This window comes from Lissotriton helveticus, chromosome 8, assembly GCF_964261635.1.
Source record: "Lissotriton helveticus chromosome 8, aLisHel1.1, whole genome shotgun sequence".
NCBI classification, from domain to species: domain Eukaryota; kingdom Metazoa; phylum Chordata; class Amphibia; order Caudata; family Salamandridae; genus Lissotriton; species Lissotriton helveticus.
Window position 1 is genome coordinate 364,640,466 of NC_136069.1, and position 23,790 is coordinate 364,664,255.

Genomic DNA, 23,790 nt, shown 5'->3' on the forward strand with positions numbered 1-23,790 from the left:
TGAAAACTCATGCCAGGTTCCGCCTTAGATGCAGACTTGATACATATGTTGTGGAGCTGCGCCAGCCTTAGTACATACTGGGGAGAAGTAGCGGATGCGCTACATAACTGCACAGAGAGAGAGATACCCTTTGACTGGCTGGCGTACTGGCTGCGCGGATTCCGCAGGACACCAAGGTCACATCCAGATTCTTGGAACTGGGCATAATACCTGTCAAAGGGCTAATCACGAAAAGATGGAAGGGGCCCGACCCCAGCACCTTCAGGCTTGAAGACATTCCACACTTGCATGGGCTAGAGCGGAAGGCATAGCAATTCGCCGTAAAGAAACCATAGGCCTTAGGAAAATACCGATAGCTACACACTGGAAAGCAATCCTCATAACACTACAACAACACACAGGCCCACCAACGCAGCTCACACCAACACCTGGCCCGGATAGGTAATATTGCGCATGTGAGCCGAATCTCTGAGAAACTCACACTAACTCCGAAACTGACATTGATATACTGACGCCCTAATACACATACATATAGAGGGTCCTTGGTTAAAGCCATGAACACAGGAGCAGCAGGTAACATACCCACATACCCACACATGCAAACAGACAGATGGGGACGCTCCAACTCCGCTCCAAGTTCTATGCCCTTCCCCCTTTGCTGTTGTATGCGCTGTTTATCATGGTCATCCACACAGTTCCGAACTCTCAATGCTGCTTTCTTCAGGCAATGATTGTAGACATCCTACAGAGATTGGACTCTGAATGACTATAGTGACTTGGTTCAATTTAATTGGAACTGTCACGCCTACATGTCCATTAATTAAAAACTTGCAATGTAATTATCGTCAAAATGAACTGTTGTAAAGAAGTCTAATGACACCACATGCAAAACATGTATGCTACTTGTTACTGTTGCCACCGTAAAAACAAAAAAATGTAAATTAAATATATTTAAATAAAAAAATGCTAACTCATGCCAGTGCCAATAGACGTTAAATTCACAAGCAGAAACCCAATACTAATGAATGTGGTGGTGAAGGCCATGTTGGCAAAATCTCATTTAAAGCTTTTCCATAACTTCACACATAGAAGTGTAGAGTTTTGATGTCCTAGGAAGAAATGTCCTTTACTAAGCCCCTTTCATATTTACTCTGGGATGGAATGGCTGTGTCAAAGAAAGACCTCCGTACTAATCCCAACATGGTTGTTGCACTGGCTGGCTCAATTCTTACTAATGTTGGTATCAAAGGCATACTTAGATCAGGTCCTCTTCTGTTTTGGGGATTCTCAAACCATGTTTGTGGGCATGCTTTCTGTTGATGAAAGGCCCTTTGGGACCAGACAGTTCACTTCGTAGAGCTCTTTCAATAAGTATGTTTTTCCCCCTAATTTTTTGTCTTCAACCCTCCTGTTGCTGACTTTGTTTTTGCTGGCTTTAGGAATCTATGCACATTACCACTGCTCACCAGTGCTTAAGTGCTAGTGCTCTCTCCTTAAAACATGGTAGAATTGTCTTATACCCGATTGGCCTATTTAATTTACTTGTAAGTCCCCAGTAAAGTGCACTACACATGCCCAGGGCGTGTAAATGAAATGCTTCTAGTTGGCCTGCAACACTGATTGAGCCACCCACCCAAGTAACACTTTAAACATGACTCTGGTCTGCCATTGCAGCCTGTGTGTGCGGGTTGAAACAACCAGTTCAAGCTGACAATGTAAACCTCTTGCCAGATCTATACTTTATTTTTTAGAACCTATAAGTCACCGTTGGGGTAGGCCCAGGGCAGCCCAGAGGGCATGGTGCAGTGTATTAAAAAAGAGGACATTTTAAGTTTTACATGCCTTGGTAGTGAAAACTCTTATATTTGTTTTTTGCTACTGCAAGGCCTACCATTGGAGTTGTCTTATTACATTCAATAGGCCGTAATTTCCAAATGGGAACAGGTAACTAGTTCATGTTTGATGTCTTTGGAATTATAATGATAAATTACAATTTGAAAGAGCCATTTTTAGAAAGTTGGCATTTTCCTGCCTGAGCTATTTAATGCCTGTAGCCTATCTCTGTGCCACATGACTGAGTGGAGCTGACAGTTGGGCTTTGTGTATTCCTCCTAAACAGCCACAAATGATGGGGAGCTTTGATGTGCCTGGATGGGCCATCACTAGCAGGACAGGAGGACGGGGCTGGGCGCAGCCCTACTTACACTTGAATAGGCTGTGTCCTTCTACCACACAAAGGGCTGCATACCACCTGTAGTTAGTCTGGAGCCAGGGCAGGGAAGGCAGGAAGCCTGTGCGCTTCAAAGAGAATTTCTAAGAGCTTCTGCCACCTTCCATAGGAAAGACACCAGGCATATATTTTGGACCTCCGACACCACCTCCACAGTACACTTTTGAACCTATGATACTATGCCAGAATGAAGGACTGCTATGGTGCTGAAAGGACTGCCACTCTGCTGGATTGCTGCTTTGAAGGACTGCTGCATTGCTGTGCTGACCTGCTGCCCTCTTGCTTGGATGAGAAGGACCTGACCTGTACTTTTCTTCCCAGGACCTCAGTGACTCAAAGGTCTGGTTGCTGGCCTCCTGACATGAGCCTCGGGGACAGAAGGCTACATAAACCTTGACCTAGCACCTGGACTCTGCCATCTGTGAGTCTACCCAGCCAAGTGGTGCCAACCCAGTACTGGGCCCTTGGAAGTAGGCTGAAGACACTCTGCCAGCCTCTGTGAATCCAGCAGCGCCAACGCACCTCCTCTGTTGTGCGGCGCAACCCTGAGCAGAACCAATGTATCTCCACCAACAGCGCCAAGACCCATATCGCAGCTCAGCCCACTGCCTCATCGGAACCGCTACTGCGCAATGCATCCTCAGCGCAGGCCCTCGCATCCCTAGTTGACGGTAGCCTTAACAATGACACCGGACTCTGCATCGCAGCCTCGCAGCTCCTTGGAACCGACACATCACCCTGTGTGCGCACCACATCCTCGCAGCTGGACTTCACTTCGCAAGCCCTCTTTGACAGGATCCTCATCCACAACACAGGCCCTCACACTGCAGCCTTTCTGCATCTGAAAACCACACCCTCGCTTTGACTGTGAAACTCATCTTCGACGTGTGCCCTCGCAACACTCTGCAAAGCAGAATTTAAGGTACTTTGTTCAGCAGGCCTAACCGGGTCCCTGTAGCCAGCCTGTAGTTCATCTTGGTCGGACTCAACTTGAGTCTTTATCCCGGTCCGGCACGACTAGATAGCCATAACTGGTGCTTTGTGGTTTTGGCACTATTTTCACTAAACTCCTTAGAATTGCATATCTCTGGCTCAACTGATTGGACTTTTGTTGTTTCAGTCTTGTTTTATTTATTTAAAATAACTCTACATTTCTAACTTGGTGTGAGATCCTTTTTGTGTGGCGTTTTCCACTATATTACTGTTTAAAGTGTTGCACAAATTCTTTACACATTGCCTCGAAGTTAAGTCTGACTGCTCTGTTAAATTAGGGTTGGCTTGTGCCTCACCTCGATATAGATTGTGGTTGCTGCTTTACCAGGGCTCAAATCCCAGGAAACCAACCCAATTTCTCACAGTATTCATGCCACTCACTTTGAACTGTTGTCCGGTGTGAGTGAGTTCTGCAAGTAATAATGAACCTTTGTGATAGTGCCTCCCTGCATATTATAGGTTGCCATGAACTCCTTAGCAAATTTGCCAATCCTGCGAGAGGCAAGAGACCTGTTAGGTGGACGCAGCAGAGTGGTGACCCATTGGGAAGGAATATCTGGCTTGCTGTTGAATTTAATGAAGATTACATTCAACCAGTTGCGTCTTCATGTTTTAGAGTCAAAATAATCCATTCCCTTCAAAGACAACTTGATCAAGGAGTAAATTGCATTCCTGCCAAAAAGTTATTACCATTTGGCAGTGTCGGTTTCTTCAGGTTGAGAGATAACTTGTCATTGGTGTATGTGGTGCAAAAGAAAGAAGGCTCAACATAAAGGTCCCAAAATGAAAGGACCTTTAGCTGGTATTTGTAGCACTCATCCCTGCGCATCCATCCTGAAGTACCATCCATATGAAGGTGATGCTTTATGCTAGTACGAAGAGAGAAGTTGCATCCTGTAATCTGTGCTTCATAGCCATTGAGCTGTGGGCCTGATGTCTTGTAAAAGAAGTCTGAGTAATGGTAGTTCATCTGACGGTTGTGATGCATGTGTCGGCAGATTCACAAACAGTTTAACATTGGTTATTGACTACTGTTCATTGTAAAAAGACATTCTAATGGATAGTTCTTTTAAGTTTGCCCATGTGTAGGCATTCCAATTTGATAAAAACCTTTATGTTTTTTACATTACTGCTAGTCGGCCTGCCTGGTGCACTGAACTGATCACTGTTTATAATGTTGCATGGGGTGGCCACTAATGTATTCTTCTCTAATGTGGTCACTGTTACAGCACTAACAATATTAGTAGCTTGCAATTATTTTTGTCGTACATAGGTGGTTCTTATTATAGAAAAGGTAGGATACCACTGCATTCGAGGAACAGGTTATTTACCTTTAGTTGATGGACACCCTGACGTTTAGAGCAATTCATAGTTGTCATCCCACCTCCCCTTCTATAAAAATGTATTTGTTCCTTGGAAAAATGTATTTGGGCCAGATGCATCAAGCTAAAAATCGGTCGCAAAGGGGCAGATTCTCAGAATCTGCCCCTTTGCGACCGGTATTTTTGCATTTGGGATGCATCATCCCAAATGCAAAAATCGCTAATAGAGAATTTGCTAAATTGCGATTGTTTGCATTTAAGGAATCTCAAATTGAGATTCCTTAAATGCAATGCATGAAAGTTTCAAAAATAGCGAATTCGCTAATAGGGCACGCAAATTACCACGAAGTACAACTTCGTGGTAATTTGCAAAAACTTAGAAAAATGCACTTTTGTGCATATTTTAAAGTTTCATGTTGTGCACACACATGCCCTAAGGGCATGTGTGTGCGCAACATAGGTGCACAGATCAAAATCAGGGGTGCAACAGGGTGCCCTTTGGACACCCCTGCACCCTTGAACTCGCAATCTCAATTTGCGAATCGCTAATTGCGATTCGCAAATTGAGATTGTCTTCCCATTCATTCCTATGGGCCTCTCGACCCATAGGAATGAATGGGGAGGTATTCATTAATTGCGACTCGCAATTTGCGAGTCACAATTAAGGAATTCTAAGGAATCGCTATTTATGTAGTGATTGCTTGATGCATTCCATTTTGCTATTCCTTATTAGCGATTCCTTATTTTTCGCTAATAAGGAATCGCAAAATGGATGCTTGATGCATCTGGCCCTTTGTTCCTTGGCAGTATATTTTCTGATGTAATTTACATTGTATATTTCCTTTTTTCCTAGGCAGCCTCTGTGTCGCACAGAAATTAGGGCGAACGGGCATGGCCTGTACTGCCAGCATCACTTTTGACCCTTCAGTCTCTTTTTCTTGGGGTGTTCGGTGCCTTTCATGTGCAACTTCGATATAAAACTCTTTCCTCTGGTCTGCAATGCCGCCTAGTGATCCGGTGTTGCTGTGCTCGAGCAAGAGACACTCTTCCATCTTGCTTTTCCATAATGTGCCTCTAGCCTGACATCATTGGCAGTTTTTCATTATCTTCCTGAACACAGCTGTGACTGTGGTACAAAACCATAATCATGTGAAGCCCGGCTCATCAAGAACACACTGACGCAGGTGAAACCTTCCGAGCCCAAGCGCGTCCCTGCGAATAATGCAGCCTTCCTGTCACAAGAAGAAACTTTTTTTTTAATTCTTATTTTCCATCCGAGTTCTGGTTTCTGTCGAGGACACCTGGAAGGTGCACCTGGCGGGCGGGGACACCTGCCTCTTATCGTGCAGTGCGCTGTGTGTTTGTGTGCGTGCCTGCCTTGAAGGTAAAGAAACCAGCATTGTCCCGACATCCTTGCTGTATGTATCTCTCTTCTGCCCTATTCACCCGGCCTCGACCCTTCACCTTCTTCTTTGTGCTCTCTTGTCAGGTAAACAGTGCCCTGGTGGTTTGGAAACTATTGCTTTCGTTTCCGAAGACAAAGGGAACGCGCAGCAGCTACAGTGGTGTGATGTTGTGGTGGGCTTGTTGTCTCATTGTCTCTTGCTGGGTTTAATGAGGTGGTGGCTTGTGATTGAAAGGTGGTGAACAGGGCCTCTCGTGCAACCAGTGGCAGATGGTTCTTGCTCTGTCCTGGTCCAGCCCCCACGGCCTGGGCCCTGACTGGTTGGTGAAGCAGCCCGGGTCTGGTTTATTGTGCATCATCTTGACATTTCCAGCAGAGGGCAGCGTTTCAGGACCAGTATAAGGTTAGACATGTACTGACTGCTGTCACACTTGAGACCTAAAAGAAAGCTGTTCTAAGAATTCTGTTATTGTTTTATTTCCGTATGATTATACCATTATACTGCCGGTGCTTGGAAATAATGCTTTTCTGTGACAGTTGTCAGAGGTGTGTCCCTTGCAAGGGAGTGTCTGATGTCTCTCCTTCCTCCTGTAATTGTTACTAGGAGGCGGTGGTGTACATCTTACAAATTGGAATCTCCCACTGACAGTTTGTTGTTATGTCGTGTCTGGTGGCTTAATGGCCTAATGCGTCCACTGTAGGGGCCAGTGTTTGACCTCATGGTCACAGGTTCAAATCCCGGCCGGTCCACTCAGCCTTTCATCCTTCTGAGGTTGATGAAATGAGTGCCATTGAGTTGGGTAACAATAAACATCTGTTGTTCAACTGCAAGATTCCCTTCTGGGTGAACGTGCACTTTACAAATACACATGTTAAGTTATGTTCTACACTAGTTGACAAACATTAAGCAGTTCATGCTGCTGTTCCGACTGTGATGAGTGGCTGATTTTGTTTTTGTGGGTTGACAATCTAGCACTAGTCATAGACACGGTCTTCCTGTGCAAAAGTGAAAAGAGAAGTAAACATAAAGGACGTATCATGGGTTGTGTCATTTTGAATAAAAGACGTAGGCATGCCTGGATCTCATTAAAGTCTATTTTGTTCAAAAGTCAGACGTTTAGTGTTCCATCTCGGATTACTTTAATGTATGTGACCTTTTTTAGGTCTAGGTTACAGAGAGCTCTATATGGGCTCTGGGTTAACCTTTTGCTCATTATTGGATTGCTTTGTTATCTCTCTTAAGTCTCTGGATTCTAATTCCATGACTCTCACCCATTCTAGTGCTGGAGTATTTCGGTTTGTTTCTCCTGACATCCCTGCTTTAACCCTCAATCTTTGTTCCTGGACTCCACCTTGCTTTCCCATTCCTCTATACATTTTTGAGCGTCCCCATCATTGTGCACTATTTTCTACCCTCTTCCTCCAGTTCTGATTAAGTGCTTCCTAGCCAGCCTTCCCAATTTTTTTTTTTTTTTACAAGGGTCCGGCAGTGTCAAAGACTGCTACCAGGCTACTCGCTACCATTTTCGAGCTCCTGCATTCTTTTTTTGTTTTTACTTTTAATGTACGGTTCTAAAATGCCTGTGGCCATTGCAAATTAAACATGCCAACATGAATGCTGGTACATCATGGTGCATGCAGATGCATTTGCCATGACACGTGCATATATGCACCACAACAGCCATGTTAGAATGGCTTCATGTTCACTTACGCATAAGAGCAATGGAGTTTTTGTGTTCTTCTAACACCACCTACTCTTATTTCCTTTAACTTTGGCGCAACAACCATCACCATCTATCTCTTGCTGACTTTCTTGTAATAAAATAGCCATGCTTAATTCTGTCTCCTCTGTCTCCTCCCAACACCCAAACAATAACAGTAGTCGGCCCTGTTATTACCGAGCTCAGCATAACGTTGCATGAAAACTCAAGGTTAGCGGATGAGAAATCCTTCTCCCTTACGCATCGCCGTTGCAGTGAAAAGGACAAAAGTCTGGAAAAGATCTTGGAAGATTTTCACGAGGTCCTCCTATCAGTTATCCCAGTGCTCTGATTTCATTTAGCTTCTCCCTTCCACAAGAACAAATCCCTCCCTCACTCTAAAGTGTTACACTGAAAGTGGAAGAAACTTGGTCCATCTAAGCTCTGCCAGAATATACTAATTTCTGGATAAATCTACCTGACTCTTTGTTGTTTTTTTTTTTTTTTTTATAATTTTTTTTTTCCAACTTCATGGTAATTTGCTCCCCCTATTAGCAAAATCGCAATTTGTTTTACTTTGTTGCATTGCATTTAAGAAATCTCAATTTAGAGATTCCTTAAATTGCGATTGTTGCATTTGGGATGATGCATCCCAAATGCAAAAATACTGGTCGCAAAGGGGCAGATTCTGAGAATCTGCCCCTTTGCGACCAGATTTTCCTTTCATGCATCTGGGCCTTAATGTACTGAATGTGTCCTGGAGTGGATATTTGACAATTCTGTGCCAACTTCGCAGTACAGTGCAATCCGAAACAGTACTGATTATTGGCTTGACTAAACACACAATGATTGTTTCGAGTATTTTCTGTGTTTACAGTTTTAAGATGTCATTTCTACTTTACGGACTATTGTGTGAAGTTGATCTGCTCTCTAGAGGTGTTCTGGGCTTGCTAGTGTCTAGCCTTCTTGTATTTTCTTGAATTTTTAGGTTCCTTATATTGTCACACATAACTGAGGTATTCAGTACCCATGTCTACCGCCCCATATTTTCACCGAGCAGGACCCAAAACTTTATTCATCGCTTTGTTTCTGAATGCCTGTGATATTCTTCGCATAACCTCTGACGTACTACCTCCTTGATGCTTCATTTTGATGCAATGGTAAGAAAGTGAGATTCATCTTCTAGAAGATCTATACTGCATTGGTTACAGATCCTGGCTACATTTAAAGTCAGGTGATCGATATATTTTAGACAGCGGAGCAACAGCTGGCTCTGCTGTCAGACTCCTTTGACCAGCAGCCCATCACCACAGGACTGCCTGTCAGCACATTGAACGGCCACCTCAGCTACCTATCCCATCTTTGGAAGGCCACCTCAACTACCAATCCCATCTTTGGAAGGCCACCTCAGCTACCAATCCCATCTTTGGAAGACCACCTCAGCTACCAATTCCATCTTTGGAAAGCCACCTCAGCTGCAAATCACATCTTTGGAAGGCCACCTCAGCTACCTATCCCATCTTTGGAAGGCCACCTCAGCTACCAATCCCATCTGTGGAAAGCCACCTCAGCTACCAATTCCATCTTTGGAAAGCCACCTCAGCTGCAAATCACATCTTTGGAAGGCCACCTCAGCTACCTATCCCATCTTTGGAAGGCCACCTCAGCTACCAATCCCATCTGTGGAAGGCCACCTCAGCTACCAATTCCATCTTTGGAAAGCCACCTCAGCTGCCAATCACATCTTTGGAAGGCCACCTCAGCTACCAATCCCATCTTTGGAAGGCCAGCTCAGCTACCAATCCCATCTTTGGAAGGCCAGCTCAGCTACCAATCCCATCTTTGGAAGGCCACCTCAGCTACCAATCCCATATTTGGAAGGCCACCTCAGCTACCAATCCCATCTTTGGAAGGCCACCTCAGCTACCAATCCCATCTTTGGAAGGCCACCTCAGCTACCAATCCCATCTTTGGAAGGCCACCTCAGCTACCAATCCCATCTTTGGAAGGCTACCTCAGCTGCCAGTCACATCTTTGGAAGGCCACCACAGCTGCCAATCACATCTTTGGAAGGCCACCTCAGTTGCCAATCACATCTTTGGAAGGCCACCTCAGCTACCAATCACATCTTTGGAAAGCCACCTCACCTACCAATCACATCGTTGGAAAGCCACCTCACCTAGGGCCAGGTTATCCTGCTTGCAAGCACAAGGGATAACCTGGTTGCCATGAATAGAAAACAAAATGACCCTCAAGCACTGGGAAAAACTTCCAGTGTGTCATGGTCAATAATGGTTTGGTTTTCAAAAACAACCCACAAATAAAAAAAAAATCTAAGCTGGCTGCTATAACTTGCTGGACAGCATAGTGTGGATTTCTAAAGTTGGGGTGTGACGTGGAGGCGGTATTCATGCCGGGGTGGCATAAAGAAGCCTTATGCTGCACCAACTGCACACCCAACAGTAAATGAGGCCTTTAGTCACTTTAACGAGGCCTACAATATATGCTTTGTATCCTTTTATAATTGTTTCCCTTGTATACGTTTCCTTGTTTCGTATGCTTTAATGCTTTTTGGAGCGTCTTTCTCAGGGTGCTATGTTCTGTGGGACATTCTATACTCTTGCTGTGCGTTGAATGTATTCCAAGATTTAAATGTCACCGGGTATTAGATTCCGGTTGGGACAAGATTTGGGATACATATTTCGTAGATTTAAATTCAGTGATATTGTTTCAGTTCCAGTCTGAGAAAAAACAGTCATGTTTGTATGAGTTGAATTATGTTTCGTTTTATATGCATGGTGAATTGTTTTAAGTATTAGGATTAATATTCATATGCTAGCCTGCATTGGAATCCTCCTCTCTCTCATGAATCTGATATTTGATTGTATGCTTGCTTTACTGTTTCTTTACTCTCGCAGGTTTCCATCTCGAGCAGCACCTGAGTGAGGTTGCGCTGCAGACAGCCCTGGCCAGCTCTTCTAGGCACTATGCAGGTCGCTCGTTCCAAATACTGAGGGCGCTGAAGCAGCCGCTCTCGGCACATGCCCTGTCTGACCTTGTCTCAAGGTTGGTGGAAGTCATTGGAGAACATGGCGATGAGATCCAGGTAAAGGGAATATTTATTGCATTGTGTGTCCCTATAGCGAGCACAAATCATTTTAACGTACGCTTGCTTGTTCCTTTTGACTTCAGAAACATCAAAATAACTGATGGCAGCACTCAGACAAGGCGGGAAGAGGCCATCCGTCTTGTGCCTTCAGTCAGGCCCACACGCCTGTGTGCTAGATGCAATGATTTAGTTTTTCGTCTTTTCCAGCCTTCATTTTAGCAGTTAAATACTTAAAGAGGTTAATTGAGGTGATCTTTCATTTCAACAATACACTGAATACATTTTCACTGAAGTAATCTCATGACGTCATGATGTTGCACGTTCATTAAAGCTGTTCATTGAAGCTAAAAACCAGTTAGGGGACTCTTTCTTTGGCAAATCAAATCCTGACCTGTTCCAGCCCAGGAGGGACCACCTGCTGCAGGCCGCTGGTCTTGGAAGCCTCAGCCTGCAAAGGCAGATGCAAAGGCTGCATGGTCCATAATACTCTGTGGCCCTAATGAAGGGGCACTCATGTGATCCTGTCTGTGGTGCTCTCTCTGAATGCTACCAAATCTCTTTTTTTTCTTTCTTTACTTTTGACTGCTCATAAATACATTCATTTTTCATGATTCCACTAGAATCAACTATTAAATCATATTTTCCTTTAGATGTACTACACGATTAATTAATTTAGGATTTGTTATACTACAACATAAGGGCAAGTTTCGATTTTTAAGAATAATAACTAATGTTAGGGAGTTACTTAGAATGGTGGGAGTGCTGAAGTGTAATATCTGTTGCGACTAAGGGCCTGCTTACTATATTGGCGGAGGGAATACTGCGTCACAAATGTGACGGCGATCCCGTCCGCCGTTTTACATTTCTATTATATCCTGTGGAATTTGTAATACAGCGGACGGGATATCCATCGCGTTTGTGATGCAGTATTCCATCCGCCAATAAAGAAATTATTCAATCAAAAATGACTTCGGAGCAGTAAAATATGGTGACGAGGTCATTATATTTTGTGACAAAGTGGGTGCTACCTGCATCTTGTGTGGACAGTGACTTCTACGTGCAAGTGGGTCACCCTTGCTCGGCTATAGGGGGATGCAATTCTTCCATGACTTCTTTGACACATCAGCACACAGAGCGAAGACATTGACCCGGTGGCTTTTCATCAAGCAGGACAGAGAAAATGAGTTCAGGAGTTGCAAATTGCTTCTGGAAATACACTGTACCTGGACCCTATGCACCTTAGGCCAACTAAGTTGAAATTGACATAACATAAAAAGCAATTTTCAGGAATTTGAGAACAGACTACAGTTCACATTGGTCTGCAGAAAAAGGATCTGGTGAAAGTGAGTAGACTTGTTAGGGAATGGGACATGGTCACGCATTCTTTGGGTAATTGACTCTGCAAGGTTTTGGTTTTAACAGCTTCAAGAGTAACTTGATGCCTTCTATTCCTGGCACTGGATGGCAAGGTACCCATAAGCTGGGACAAAGAATAACCTCTGGACTGTGGGGAGGCTCCATAAAGGTATCTTTGGTTGACACTAAAGTGGGTAATAGAAACACTACAGAAACAGTAGAAGTGATGGATAAAGCACTATATGAAATTAAGTCATTATTGTCACTGTAACACCATGATCACAATCATACTACACATGAATGCACCGGACTTCATCAGCCCACCCTAACCACCCCATACATGCCGACTGTGTGTGAAGTCTGGCCTAGTATGTTTTCACCCCATTAATATTGTGGGTGTCGCGAAACCACCTTCTTATGATAAAGGACACTAACAATGAGCACAATGTAAACTAATATGTTCACCAGGCATCAGGCCAACCAGGTGACACAGTTCTTTTGCATTCTATTGGTGATGCATGCAGATCACATAGCATGCAGATGGCCATCATGGTTGAAATGTGCCGTTTCAATGCTGCGTCCATTATTACAAATGTTGTTCGTTATGGTTTAGGACAGTGTTTTATTTTGGTTTGCACCTTTTAGGAATACAGCTTCACAAAAGGTTGAAAAGCTAGAGAACTTCCAATGACATCTGTTTGGAATTTTCAGTTTAAATCCCATGCGACTTCCACTTCTGTGGTTGACATAGTTTCCCTGATAGAAGTGAAAGCAGTGCTTTTGAGGTTGTTCTCTCTGGGTTTCTAAACAAGACCTTATGAGGTCTTGAGTTTTCCTACTCCTTCCACATCCTTTAAACAAATCTGGCATCCACAGGTACCACTAACAGGCAGTAGTTGACCTCAGAGTCCAGATGCAAAATGCACAACAGTATTTGTTACCCAACCAGTAATTATCTTGGACATCTTTAATGTTCCACGGGATGGCCGAATCACGCATTGCCTGTGCAACGCGTTCGGACCAACAAATGCGTCTTAACCACTCATTCCTCTACCACGCATGTCGTTACAACGACATGCCTTAGATAAAGCGCTGTTGGACTTTAAGGTCCTGTGCTTTCCCTACTGTTGAACAGACTGGAGTTGGAATAGTAAATTATACTTTCCCAAAGTCCATCGCTTTTCCTAAGGCAAGTTTTTGTAAAGACTTACATGGTAAAAGAATACGTGGTTAAGATTCATACGGCATTCCGACCTTGTTATTAAGGAATGCGTGGTTTAGGCATGCATGGTTGTGTCATACAACCATGTTCCACTGCTTCCACCATCATCTCTGTCTTTTATCAGGTTACTCTCTACAGGCGGTCCATCAGCAGCTGCATGTGAAGAGCCCTTTTTAGGTTGCTGTCTCATGCTGTCTGGTTTTTCATCATTTTTTTTCTCGATGAAGAGATGCTTTGCTCTTCGTACAGCCTACAGTGGCTATTGAGCCATTTTTCCCTTGGCAATAGCTGGTGCCTTGCAGTATTGTGGCTTGCACACCGAGGCCAGTTACAGTTTAGCAGATTGTGGCATCCAGCGGCATTTATTAACAAGTACCCGGCTCTTTTGAGCCTCGCCAAGAGCAGTGCATATGACTTCATTGTTGCACAAGTAAAAATTCAAGAATAAATAAAAAATGTAATATTAACCAATTGATAAACCAAGGGCCATTTTAATAAAAAAGACACATTTAATTGGATGATAGATTAAGGCAATGAGGCCACTCAGTCTGCCTGTTTCTTTTCTGTGCAGACACCTTGTTTGAGTAGCAGGACTCTTGGAGCAGACATCGGCCAGAATCTATGTTAGCTCATATGAGAGACTCTTAAATGCAATGTTCATTTTGAAAGCTTTCTTTTTAATGTCTAGGTTCGAGTGATGATCACTCTGTCCAAAATCCACCATTGTATAATGTATAATTATCAGGCCATTGTATAGCGCTGCATTCAGATTGTACACGTGGAATGACATTTACACCACCTGTACTTTGCCCAGTGTATGCATTCCTCTCTGGGGGTGGCAAGTGAATTGTCTTTCTAAAATGCCTTTCTATACTCATTTACCAGGGCTATGTCATGGAGGCTCTCCTGACCCTAGAAGCTGCAGTGGATAATTTGTCAGACTGCCTGAAGAACAGTGATTTGCTAGCAGTTTTATCCCGGTAAGATCCATGTGTGGTAGTAATTCTTGTACCGTTGTGTTCTAGTTGCATACTGACCCTGATCAAATTATTGATCAAGTCTCGTCATACATATATGTGCCTTGGATAGTAACTAGACAACTGCACTAATCGTGCAATTGATGAGCTTTTAAAGCAGTTTTTACGTAATTATTTTAACTGAATATCCCATTGACTGTCCTTGAGCCGCCTGTATTTGATTCTAACCAGATGTGCTCTGGTCAGCTGAGATAAATTTATTTTTTAAGTATTAACGATCTTGAGCCGGATGGATGCTATGCACGTGCACTGTATTTATAGTATCAGGGTGTGACGGTTGGGCCGGGGAAGGATGGACGCTACAGACTGAGGGTTTCAGACAACCTTTTATTGACAGTTGTTGTAAGTGGTCAAGAGAGTAGAGAAGCATATAGGTTGGCAATGAGTCCTGTAAGGGGGCTTTCCTTCCTGGTTTGGGCTTCCTTCTCTTGGGTCTTCATATGGGCTCTCCCTCTCGCTCTTCTCGGGTCCGGATGTTTGCTCAGAAAGAAAGGAAAACAAACAGCCGCGTTAATGGCTGAAATGAGGTCAAGGAGTGGGAGGGGGGCAGGGGAGTGAGGGATCACCAGGGTTCCGCCACCTTCGTGGAGTAGGGTCGGTCCTGTAAAGTGACGCCGGGGACGTGATACAAGCTGTGACCACCCTCACACTACCCCGTCCCGCCCCGTGTTCCAAACAACCCTTGGAAACGCCCTCGTACCTTGTGGAGCCACACTTCTCCCCTGGAAGTGTGGCAGGGCGGCTCGTGGTTCCGTTGGCCTCCTGGCTTGTCGAGTCTCGGCTCCGGCAACCTGTGACGAGGCTCTTCGGTACTTCCGTCTTCTTCGGTGTTGGCGTGCTCCTCTCGGCTCAGCTGCTCTCCTGGAGGTTCCGCGTCCGCAGACAGACACGGGGCTTCCTTAAACGCCCCAGGTTCCAACGATTGGCTCGGGTCCAATGACGTCCTCCGTCCTGATTGGTCGAATGTTGGGAGCGCCAGGGAACTCCTCCCTGACGTCACGGAAGGCAGGGCCAGAGGCGGCGTCATCGAAGGTAGCGTAGAGAAACTCCAGGACACGTCCAAGGGTTCCTGCAGACAGGGCGGAAACGGACAACTGTTAGTAGGCACACCCCGTCCGTCCATGACAGGGACCATGTCCTCGTGACACATCCCACCCCCACGATTGACCCGATCGGGGGAAAGAGGAAAGCGGGAGAGAAAGTCGACATTCCCCTGCAGAGAACCCTTCCTATGTCGAACGTCAATCTGGAAAGGCTGCAGAGCCAGGAACCAACGCAGGATCCGATCATTGTGACCCCTGTTACGTTGGAGCCAGGTCAAGGGGGCATGATCGGTAAATAAGATAAAGGGCCTCCCCTCGAGATAGTACCTCAGCTTTTCCACTCCCCATCGAACAGCCAGGCACTCCTTCTCGATCGTCGAATAAGCCTGCTCTCTAGGAAACAGCTTGCGGCTGATAAATAGCGCAGGTCTCTCAGCACCATGTTCATCTTCCTGGGAAAGAACCGCCCCGATGCCAACCCCAGAAGCATCAGTCTGCAGGATGAATGGTTTCGTGAAATCAGGGGAAATGAGAACAGGGGAAGAAGTGAGAGCGTCTTTCAAAGCCTGGAAAGCAGAGGTGTGTATGACAGAAGGGGTCGGTAGAGAGGAGGATTTAACAGCTTTGCCCAAGAGATCAGTGAGAGGACCGGCCAGGTTTGCGAACTGAGAAATAAACCGGCGATAATAGCCCACCAATCCCAAGAAAGCCCGGAGATCTTTCTTTGTGGACGGGTATGGTAACGCCTTAATAGCTTCGAGTTTCTCAGTCTGAGGCATTATCTGGCCGTCCCCTAGAAGATAGCCCAGGTACTTGACTTGCTGAAAAGCAACTCTAGATTTTTTTGCGTTGATATGTAAATTGGCCTCTTTCAGACTTGACAATATGTTTCCCAGATGTACTAGGTGGTCGTCCCAGGTCTTACTGAACACGACAATATCGTCTAAATAAGCCGAGGCATAGGACAAGTGAGGTGCCAGTAGTGTATCCATAACCCTCTGAAACGTTGCTGGTGCCCCATGTAACCCAAAGGGCATTACTGTAAAGTGGAAATGCCCAGAAGGGGTGGAGAAGGCCGTTTTTTCTCTATCCTTAGGGGCAAGGGGTATCTGCCAATATCCCTTGGTGAGGTCAATGGTGGTTATATAACGGGCCTCACCAAGGCGTTCCAGGAGTTCATCAACCCGAGGTAAGGGGTACGCATCTTGTTTCGACACCCTGTTAACGGCCCTGAAATCTATACAAAAACGGATGCTCCCATCTGGTTTTGGCACTAACACCACCGGTGAGCACCAGTTGCAGTGGGAGGGTACTATGATCCCGGATTTCAGCATGTTTTGTACCTCCGTCTGGAATGCTTGACGTCTTGCCTCTGGGATCCGGTAGGGTCTCTGTTTCACAACTGTGTTAGGGGGAGTAGGTATGAAATGTTCTGCCAAATGAGTACACCCCGGTTGGTCAAAGAACACTTCCGAATATGACAACATAAGAGACTTGATTTCCTCTTGTTGTCCAGGAGAAAGATCCTTGTTTATAGGAGTATCCCAGACTGTATGGGTAGTGTCGGTTACCGGAGAAGCCACATTGACTGTTTGTGGCGGTTTACCTAGCCATTTTTTCAAGAGATTAATGTGGGACATTTGAGATTTGCCCCTTCCCAGTTGTACAAGATATGTAGTACGCCCTATCTTCCGAATGATTCTGAAGGGCCCTTGCCACTCTTTTTTCATTTTATGCGTCGAGGAGGGTAACAAAATTAGAACCCAGTCCCCGACATCAAGCACCCTCCATTTCTTGCCTCTATCATAGAAGGCTTTCTGTTTGGCTTGTGCTATGGCCAAATGATCGTGGGCAAGTGTTCTGAGTTTGTGTAGCCTGGTCTGTAGCTGGCGGGTATAATCTAATAGGGCCTCAGCTTCCTGTGCTCCCTCAGCTTCCCAACTATCTTTCGTTATTTCGAGAAGCGTTCCCGACGCTCTTCCGAACAACAACTCGAATGGGGAGGTCCCTAGGCTGGCCTGTTTTTGACTACGAAGCACAAAGAGGGCAAGAGGTAGCAACTGGTCCCAATTCTTCCCGTCCCCAGACAGAAGTTTTTTGAGTGTTAGTTTCAAGGAGCCGTTATATCGCTCGACCAACCCATCTGTCTGGGGGTGGTACACAGATGTTTTAATGTGTTTGATGTTTAACTGCACACATACTTGTTGCATCATACGGGAAACAAAAGGGGTACCCTGATCGGTAATTATTTCCCTGGGAAAACCCATACGAGAGAAAACCTCCACTAACCTCTGGGCGATGGCTGCTGAAGTAGCTGCTTTAAGAGGAAAAGCCTCTGGATATCGTGTAGCGTAGTCAACCAATACAAGGGCATACTGATGGCCTCTAGATGACTTAGGCAATGGGCCGATCAAGTCCATTCCTATGCGATCGAAGGGGACCCCTATAATGGGCATAGGAACCAGAGGCACCGGAGGGGGAGTGTAGGGGTTTCGTTTTTGACAGATCCTACACTCCTGACAGTATTTTTGGACTTGAGCGTAGATACCTGGCCAGAAAAAATGACGCAATATGGCTTGACCCGTTTTTTCTGCCCCTGAGTGACCGGCCAAAAGATGGGCATGACCAAAAAACAGTATCTGGTCACGAAAGTCGTTCGGGACCAACAGTTAAGGCTCTGCCTCTGCTTTCGCGGGCCTATAGAGTAGACCATTTTTCTCAAGAAAAGTAGGGTAACGTCTAGAGGAGGGATCCTGTCCGTCTCGTGCAACCTGCCATGCGTTTGTAAGACTCGCGTCATTCAACTGGGCTATTCGGAAATGAGTGTCCCTGGCCCAAGGTTCTGAGGCTAGTAAGGTATCGTGGGGAAGAGACAGGTGTTGTAGGGTGTCTAGCAATAGTGCATTGAAGGAGGGATTATCTGTCCCTATGATAATAGCCTCTGGTAATCTGGACATAACCCCTATGGTTACTTCCATCTCTTTCCCTGAGGGGGCGTGCAATGTGACTCTGGCTACAGGGTATTCTTTCACATCCCCATGGACACAACGTATGTTGACAAATTCCCCTGGGATGAGAGAAGAGTGTCTTACTAGATCCTCGCGAATAACTGAGTGTTTGCAGCCGGAATCCAACAATGCCCTTATAGAGGTACCATTAAGAGAAACTCTTACATAGAAAGTGGTGCCTGTTTCCTGAGCGTAAAGTATGGACCTGGGGGCATAGCTCACGTCCATGGGTTCATCTTCTTTATCCTTTTTTTTTCGACAATACCGCGCTATGTGACCCCACTCTCCACAATCATAACACTGAGGTCCAGAGTTTGGCAGTTCAGGTCGTTGGAACCGCAACCGAGGTGGTTCCGGCAAGGGTTTTTTTTTTTTTCTCAAGTTTGACAGGAGGAATAGTCTTGATTGGTTTATCGGGCTCCCTCATATACAGCTTGCCTTGAGCCCGTGCATAACAAGTGGCCATTTCTATGGCGTGATCCAACGTCAGTCCCGCATGTTGTTTAAGCCATCTCTGAGTGCCGAATGGGAGTGATTCTATGAACTGTTCCAGATATACTTTGTTCATGATGGCATCGATATTACCTTCCTGGGGTTTTAGCCACAGATCAGCCGCTTCCTTCAACTTGAAGAACAAAGTCTTTGGTAGATCTCCGGGAGTCCCTCTTTCTTGACGGAACCGTAGTCGATGAGTTTCTTCATCAACCCCCAACCTGTCGAGGATGTATTGTTTGACTACGGCGTAGGCCGTGGTGCCATCCCGATTCACCGTCTGGTATGCTGCCTGGGCTTCCCCTATCAACAGGGGCACCATGTAAAAAGGCCACCTATCCCCAGGCCATGAACTAGCTCTCGCGGCCCTTTCAAAATTCAAAAAGAAGGCAAGGGGGTCTTCCCCGGGGGTGAACTTCTGCAGCGGAACTACCGTGCCTGGGGGTGGGGCCGCAGTCCTTCCTTGACCCAGAACAGTCATCAGCTGGGTCTGTCCCTCTGCCAGTTTCAGTATATTATCCGACTGGCTTTGGATGGCTTGGGTGAACGCAGACCGGTCTGCTTCCATTTGGGATAATATGTTTTCCATTCTGTATCGGATGGCGTGGTTCTCCCTAGACTCCTATCTGGCTCGCCAATTGTGACGGTTGGGCCGGGGAAGGATGGACGCTACGGACTGAGGGTTTCAGATAACCTTTTATTGACAGTTGTTGTAAGTGGTCAAGAGAGTAGAGGAGCATATAGGTCGGCAATGAGTCCTGTAAGGGGGCTTTCCTTCCTGGTTTGGGCTTCCTTCTCTTGGGTCTTCATATGGGCTCTCCCTCTCGCTCTTCTCGGGTCCGGATGTCTGCTCAGAAAGAAAGGAAAACAAACAGCCGCGTTAATGGCTGAAATGAGGTCAAGGAGTGGGAGGGGGCTGGGGAGTGAGGGATCACCAGGGTTCCGCCACCTTCGTGGAGTAGGGTCGGTCCTGTAAAGTGACGCCGGGGACGTGATACAAGCTGTGACCACCCTCACACTACCCCGTCCCGCCCCGTGTTCCAAACAACCCTTGGAAACGCCCTCGTACCTTGTGGAGCCACACTTCTCCCCTGGAAGTGTGGCAGGGCGGCTCGTGGTTCCGTTGGCCTCCTGGCTTGTCGAGTCTCGGCTCCGGCAACCTGTGACGAGGCTCTTCGGTACTTCCGTCTTCTTCGGTGTTGGCGTGCTCCTCTTGGCTCAGCTGCTCTCCTGGAGGTTCCGCGTCCGCAGACAGACACGGGGCTTCCTTAAACGCCCCAGGTTCCAACGATTGGCTCGGGTCCAATGACGTCCTCCGTCCTGATTGGTCGAATGTTGGGAGCGCCAGGGAACTCCTCCCTGATGTCACGGAAGGCAGGGCCAGAGGCGGCGTCATCGAAGGTAGCGTAGAGAAACTCCAGGACACGTCCAAGGGTTCCTGCGGACGGGGCGGAAACGGACAACTGTTAGTAGGCACACCCCGTCCGTCCATGACAGGGACCATGTCCTCGTGACACAGGGCCTCTTTGAAATGCACTTTATTAGTGAGATAAATTGTTTTGATTGGTTTTTAAATCACCTAGGCGGCCCAGCAATTGATGTTCTTCTGGTCAGTTGTATTCATGCGTCCTTACAAGAATTCACGCTCTAGAACTGGCCAATGGCCAGGCAATAGTACTCTCTTGGTAGTAAGGCCATCTTGAGAAGCTTTTTACAAATGGCTTGCTTTGATGATCTTTTAATTATCTACGTGTTTCTAGAATTCTTGCTACTTTGATCAGCCCCAATGAACAATTTGTTTTAGAAGTATCACCCTTTTAGAGCCGGTTGTTTTACTGTGTATTAGCGTGTTTTACCATAAATGTTATGTTTTAGTTATTGAATTATGTTATTTAATCTTACAAGTGAATATATCTTGCTATGTGCATTGTATGGCCTGTCTATGGCAGGCTGACACAATAAATACAATTGGTAAAAAAAAATTGTTCTAGTTGTTGGGCGGTTTGGCTTCTCATCGATGATTGCAACTGTAGAAATACATTTTTGCACCAAAACAGCAGTTTGCACCATTTTATAACAAACAACAAGCTTTATGTGGTAGATCCATTTTAATCCGTTATTTGTCTTCTTATCCATCACTCCAGATATTCCCCTGATGACCACCAGATACAGTAGTGTCACAGTGGATGCCTGGGGAATTCTGCCATTGCAGCAGTACTTCATTTAAAAAAAATAATAATAATTATTCAATTAGACATGGGGAGATTAAGTGATTTGCAAGGATTACAGGATGTTTTGCAGACGCCGAGACTCAAACCGGTTCCCCAGTAGCAAGGTCGGCAGCTCTAACCCTAGTGCTATATAATATTTTGGGCGTTTTTATGTAGTGCAATCTCGACGTGAAGGTATTGGAGTGCATTACAGGAGTACCACTTGCATTACACAGGAGTCCTTTCGTTTTGGGATTTTTTTATTTGTATTTGATCAGACATGGGGGGATTGAGAGATTTGCCCAGAATCATAGGATGTTTAGCAGACGCCGGGACTCGAACCGGTTCCCCAGTAGCAAGGTTGGCATCTCTGACTGTAGTGCCACATCCTCTCATCCTTTTACTTGAAGCCATGTAGGACAACAGCCTGTGCTGTTGTACATGTCTAAAACATTGACAAAACCAATTTATATTGCATAAGCAAAACCTACTGGCTTTGCTAATGCTTGATAATGAAGTGACAGGAGCCTGATCAATTAATGCCCTATAGAGGGTCTATCAGACTCATTCAATAGCAAAAGCTGTCCATGGTGCTGAAATGTAGCAACTCAAAACGACTTTCTGGAAAACTGCAACCGTTAAAGTATTTCAGCTGAGAATTATGAATATGTTTGCTTAGGAATATATTGGAGATGATGAAGGTCTGTAGTGTTCTCGGTGAAAATATGATATATCCAGTCTGCCCTTCAAGCTGTTAAAAACGCTGTATCGACCTAGAAATGAATAAAATGTTTTAAGCTTGGAATTCCTTAAAAAATCTCCATAATGGAGCAAATGAAATTGGTGTAAATAGCATGGTTGAACAGTAACTGAAGCTAAATCAATTTAGAAGGCGACATATTATGATTTCATAATGACTGACAAGCACGTTCTTAGTAGCCTTATGACATCAGTTACTGTCTTTATTCTTGTACCCATGGTAGCAAAATCTAAACATTATGGTGAGGCAACGAGAAGGCTGCCAGTTTTGTGGTCAAGCTAAAACTAGATACTGCTTTTGATAAACTGCAAACATTGGACAGGTTCTTTAGTGAGTTTTGCACTACTCCATGCATTGTGGTAAAGGTAAGGATGTGGATTTAATGTACATGTCTTTTTTGTAGGTTTTCTAACCATATTTCACGTGTGTGTGTGATTAACTCACTTTATTCAGGTCATCCTCGCCTGATCTGACTTCAGGGGCCAAACAGACTGCGAACCGGAAAAGCACAGGGCAATTAAATGTAAACGCCGGCGGCTTGGGTGGCAATACCACCACCGCAGAACGCAGCAGACACCAAAGGAGCTTCTCTGTGCCAAAGAAGTTTGGTGATGTGGACAAGTCGTCCGACCCCCCGCGCAGCGCCACGCTGGACAGGATTCAGGCCTGCACACAGCAAGGCGTGGCCTCGAAAACCAGGAGCTCTTCCTCTTTGAAGGACAACATCACGGACCCCTCCCATATCAATAACCCGACCAACCTCCTAGCCACCATCTTTTGGGTGGCTGTCGCTTTGATGGAGTCGGACTTCGAATTTGAGTATCTGATGGCGTTGAGGTTGCTTAATAAACTGCTGTCCCACTTACCCCTTGAGAAAACCGAAAACAGGGAGAAGCTGGAGAAGTTGCAGGGTCAGCTGAAGTGGACTGACTTTTCTGGCTTACAGCAGCTGCTATTGAAGGGATTCACGTCTCTCACTACGACAGACCTGACCCTCCAGCTCTTCAGCACCCTTACGCCCGTGTCGCGGATATCCATGGTGGACGCCTCTCAAGCAATAGGTAAAGCCTTGACACCTTTCGATGCTTATTTTAAATTACTATGCAGGCCAAGCTAGACAACATTAATGCACATTGTGATATAATTGCACTCACATCAGCATAGCTCTTTAAAAAGAGGAAAAGTACATCACTGATACATTTTAAGACTGATGAGGTGCTGACATTTGGTGTGATCTTCATCTTACAAGTTCAAATGCTTAGGAGGCCAACTCAGCCTCTTGTCTCCCGGAGGTGGGTGAATAGAGTAGCGTTGCATTTGGTAATAGTAACAGCTATTATTTACAGGCATGTGAACGGTACGACTGCAGTATAATGTGCTATATAAAAAATAAATAGCTCTTACCCTTATTCCTCATTATTAGTTTAACACTGTCATCGGGTTGGAGCTGAGAATTGCTGTAAATAACCAATGTGTTTAAATATTAAAACCCCTGGCTCACAGCGAGAGGGCCATGCCTGCATTTCCTACAGATTAGATAGTTCCCATAGCATAGAACGCTATGTTCTCACTTAAGGGGCCGCTTATTAGAGCTCAGAATTTGCACTCTTTTAAAGAGATAGCCAGCATTGTTTTACACTTTCTGCAGCTTCTTATATGATTGTTATTGAAGTCATGTCCGAATTGTAATGTTCACCGGTGCTTGACATCTTTTTCATTGCAAATATGTTTGCGATAAGCCTACATTTTATTCATATTGAATACATTAGTCTTTATAAATGTGCGATTGTTTTATCAGCTGTTCCACTATAGCCAAAGTAAAATCTATTTATATTTAGGAAATGGGTGTTGTTAATTGTTAAGACTATCATCTGATTAAACCGTAGGGCGAGACTCACTAAGC

The 23,790-nt window shown here is 45.3% G+C and overlaps 1 protein-coding gene across 2 annotated transcripts in view; it reads left to right on the forward strand.

Annotated features, from left to right (window-relative positions):
- The window catches only part of FRY (FRY microtubule binding protein), a 778,582-nt gene that overhangs the window by 607,422 nt on the left and 147,370 nt on the right, over positions 1–23,790 (forward strand). For both annotated transcript variants that reach the window (XM_078657150.1, XM_078657151.1), the window contains exons 42-44: positions 10,569–10,756; positions 14,223–14,317; positions 22,341–22,948. In XM_078657150.1, the coding sequence (XP_078513276.1) occupies positions 10,569–10,756; positions 14,223–14,317; positions 22,341–22,948 (891 nt within the window). The remainder of the gene's footprint in view (positions 1–10,568; positions 10,757–14,222; positions 14,318–22,340; positions 22,949–23,790) is intronic.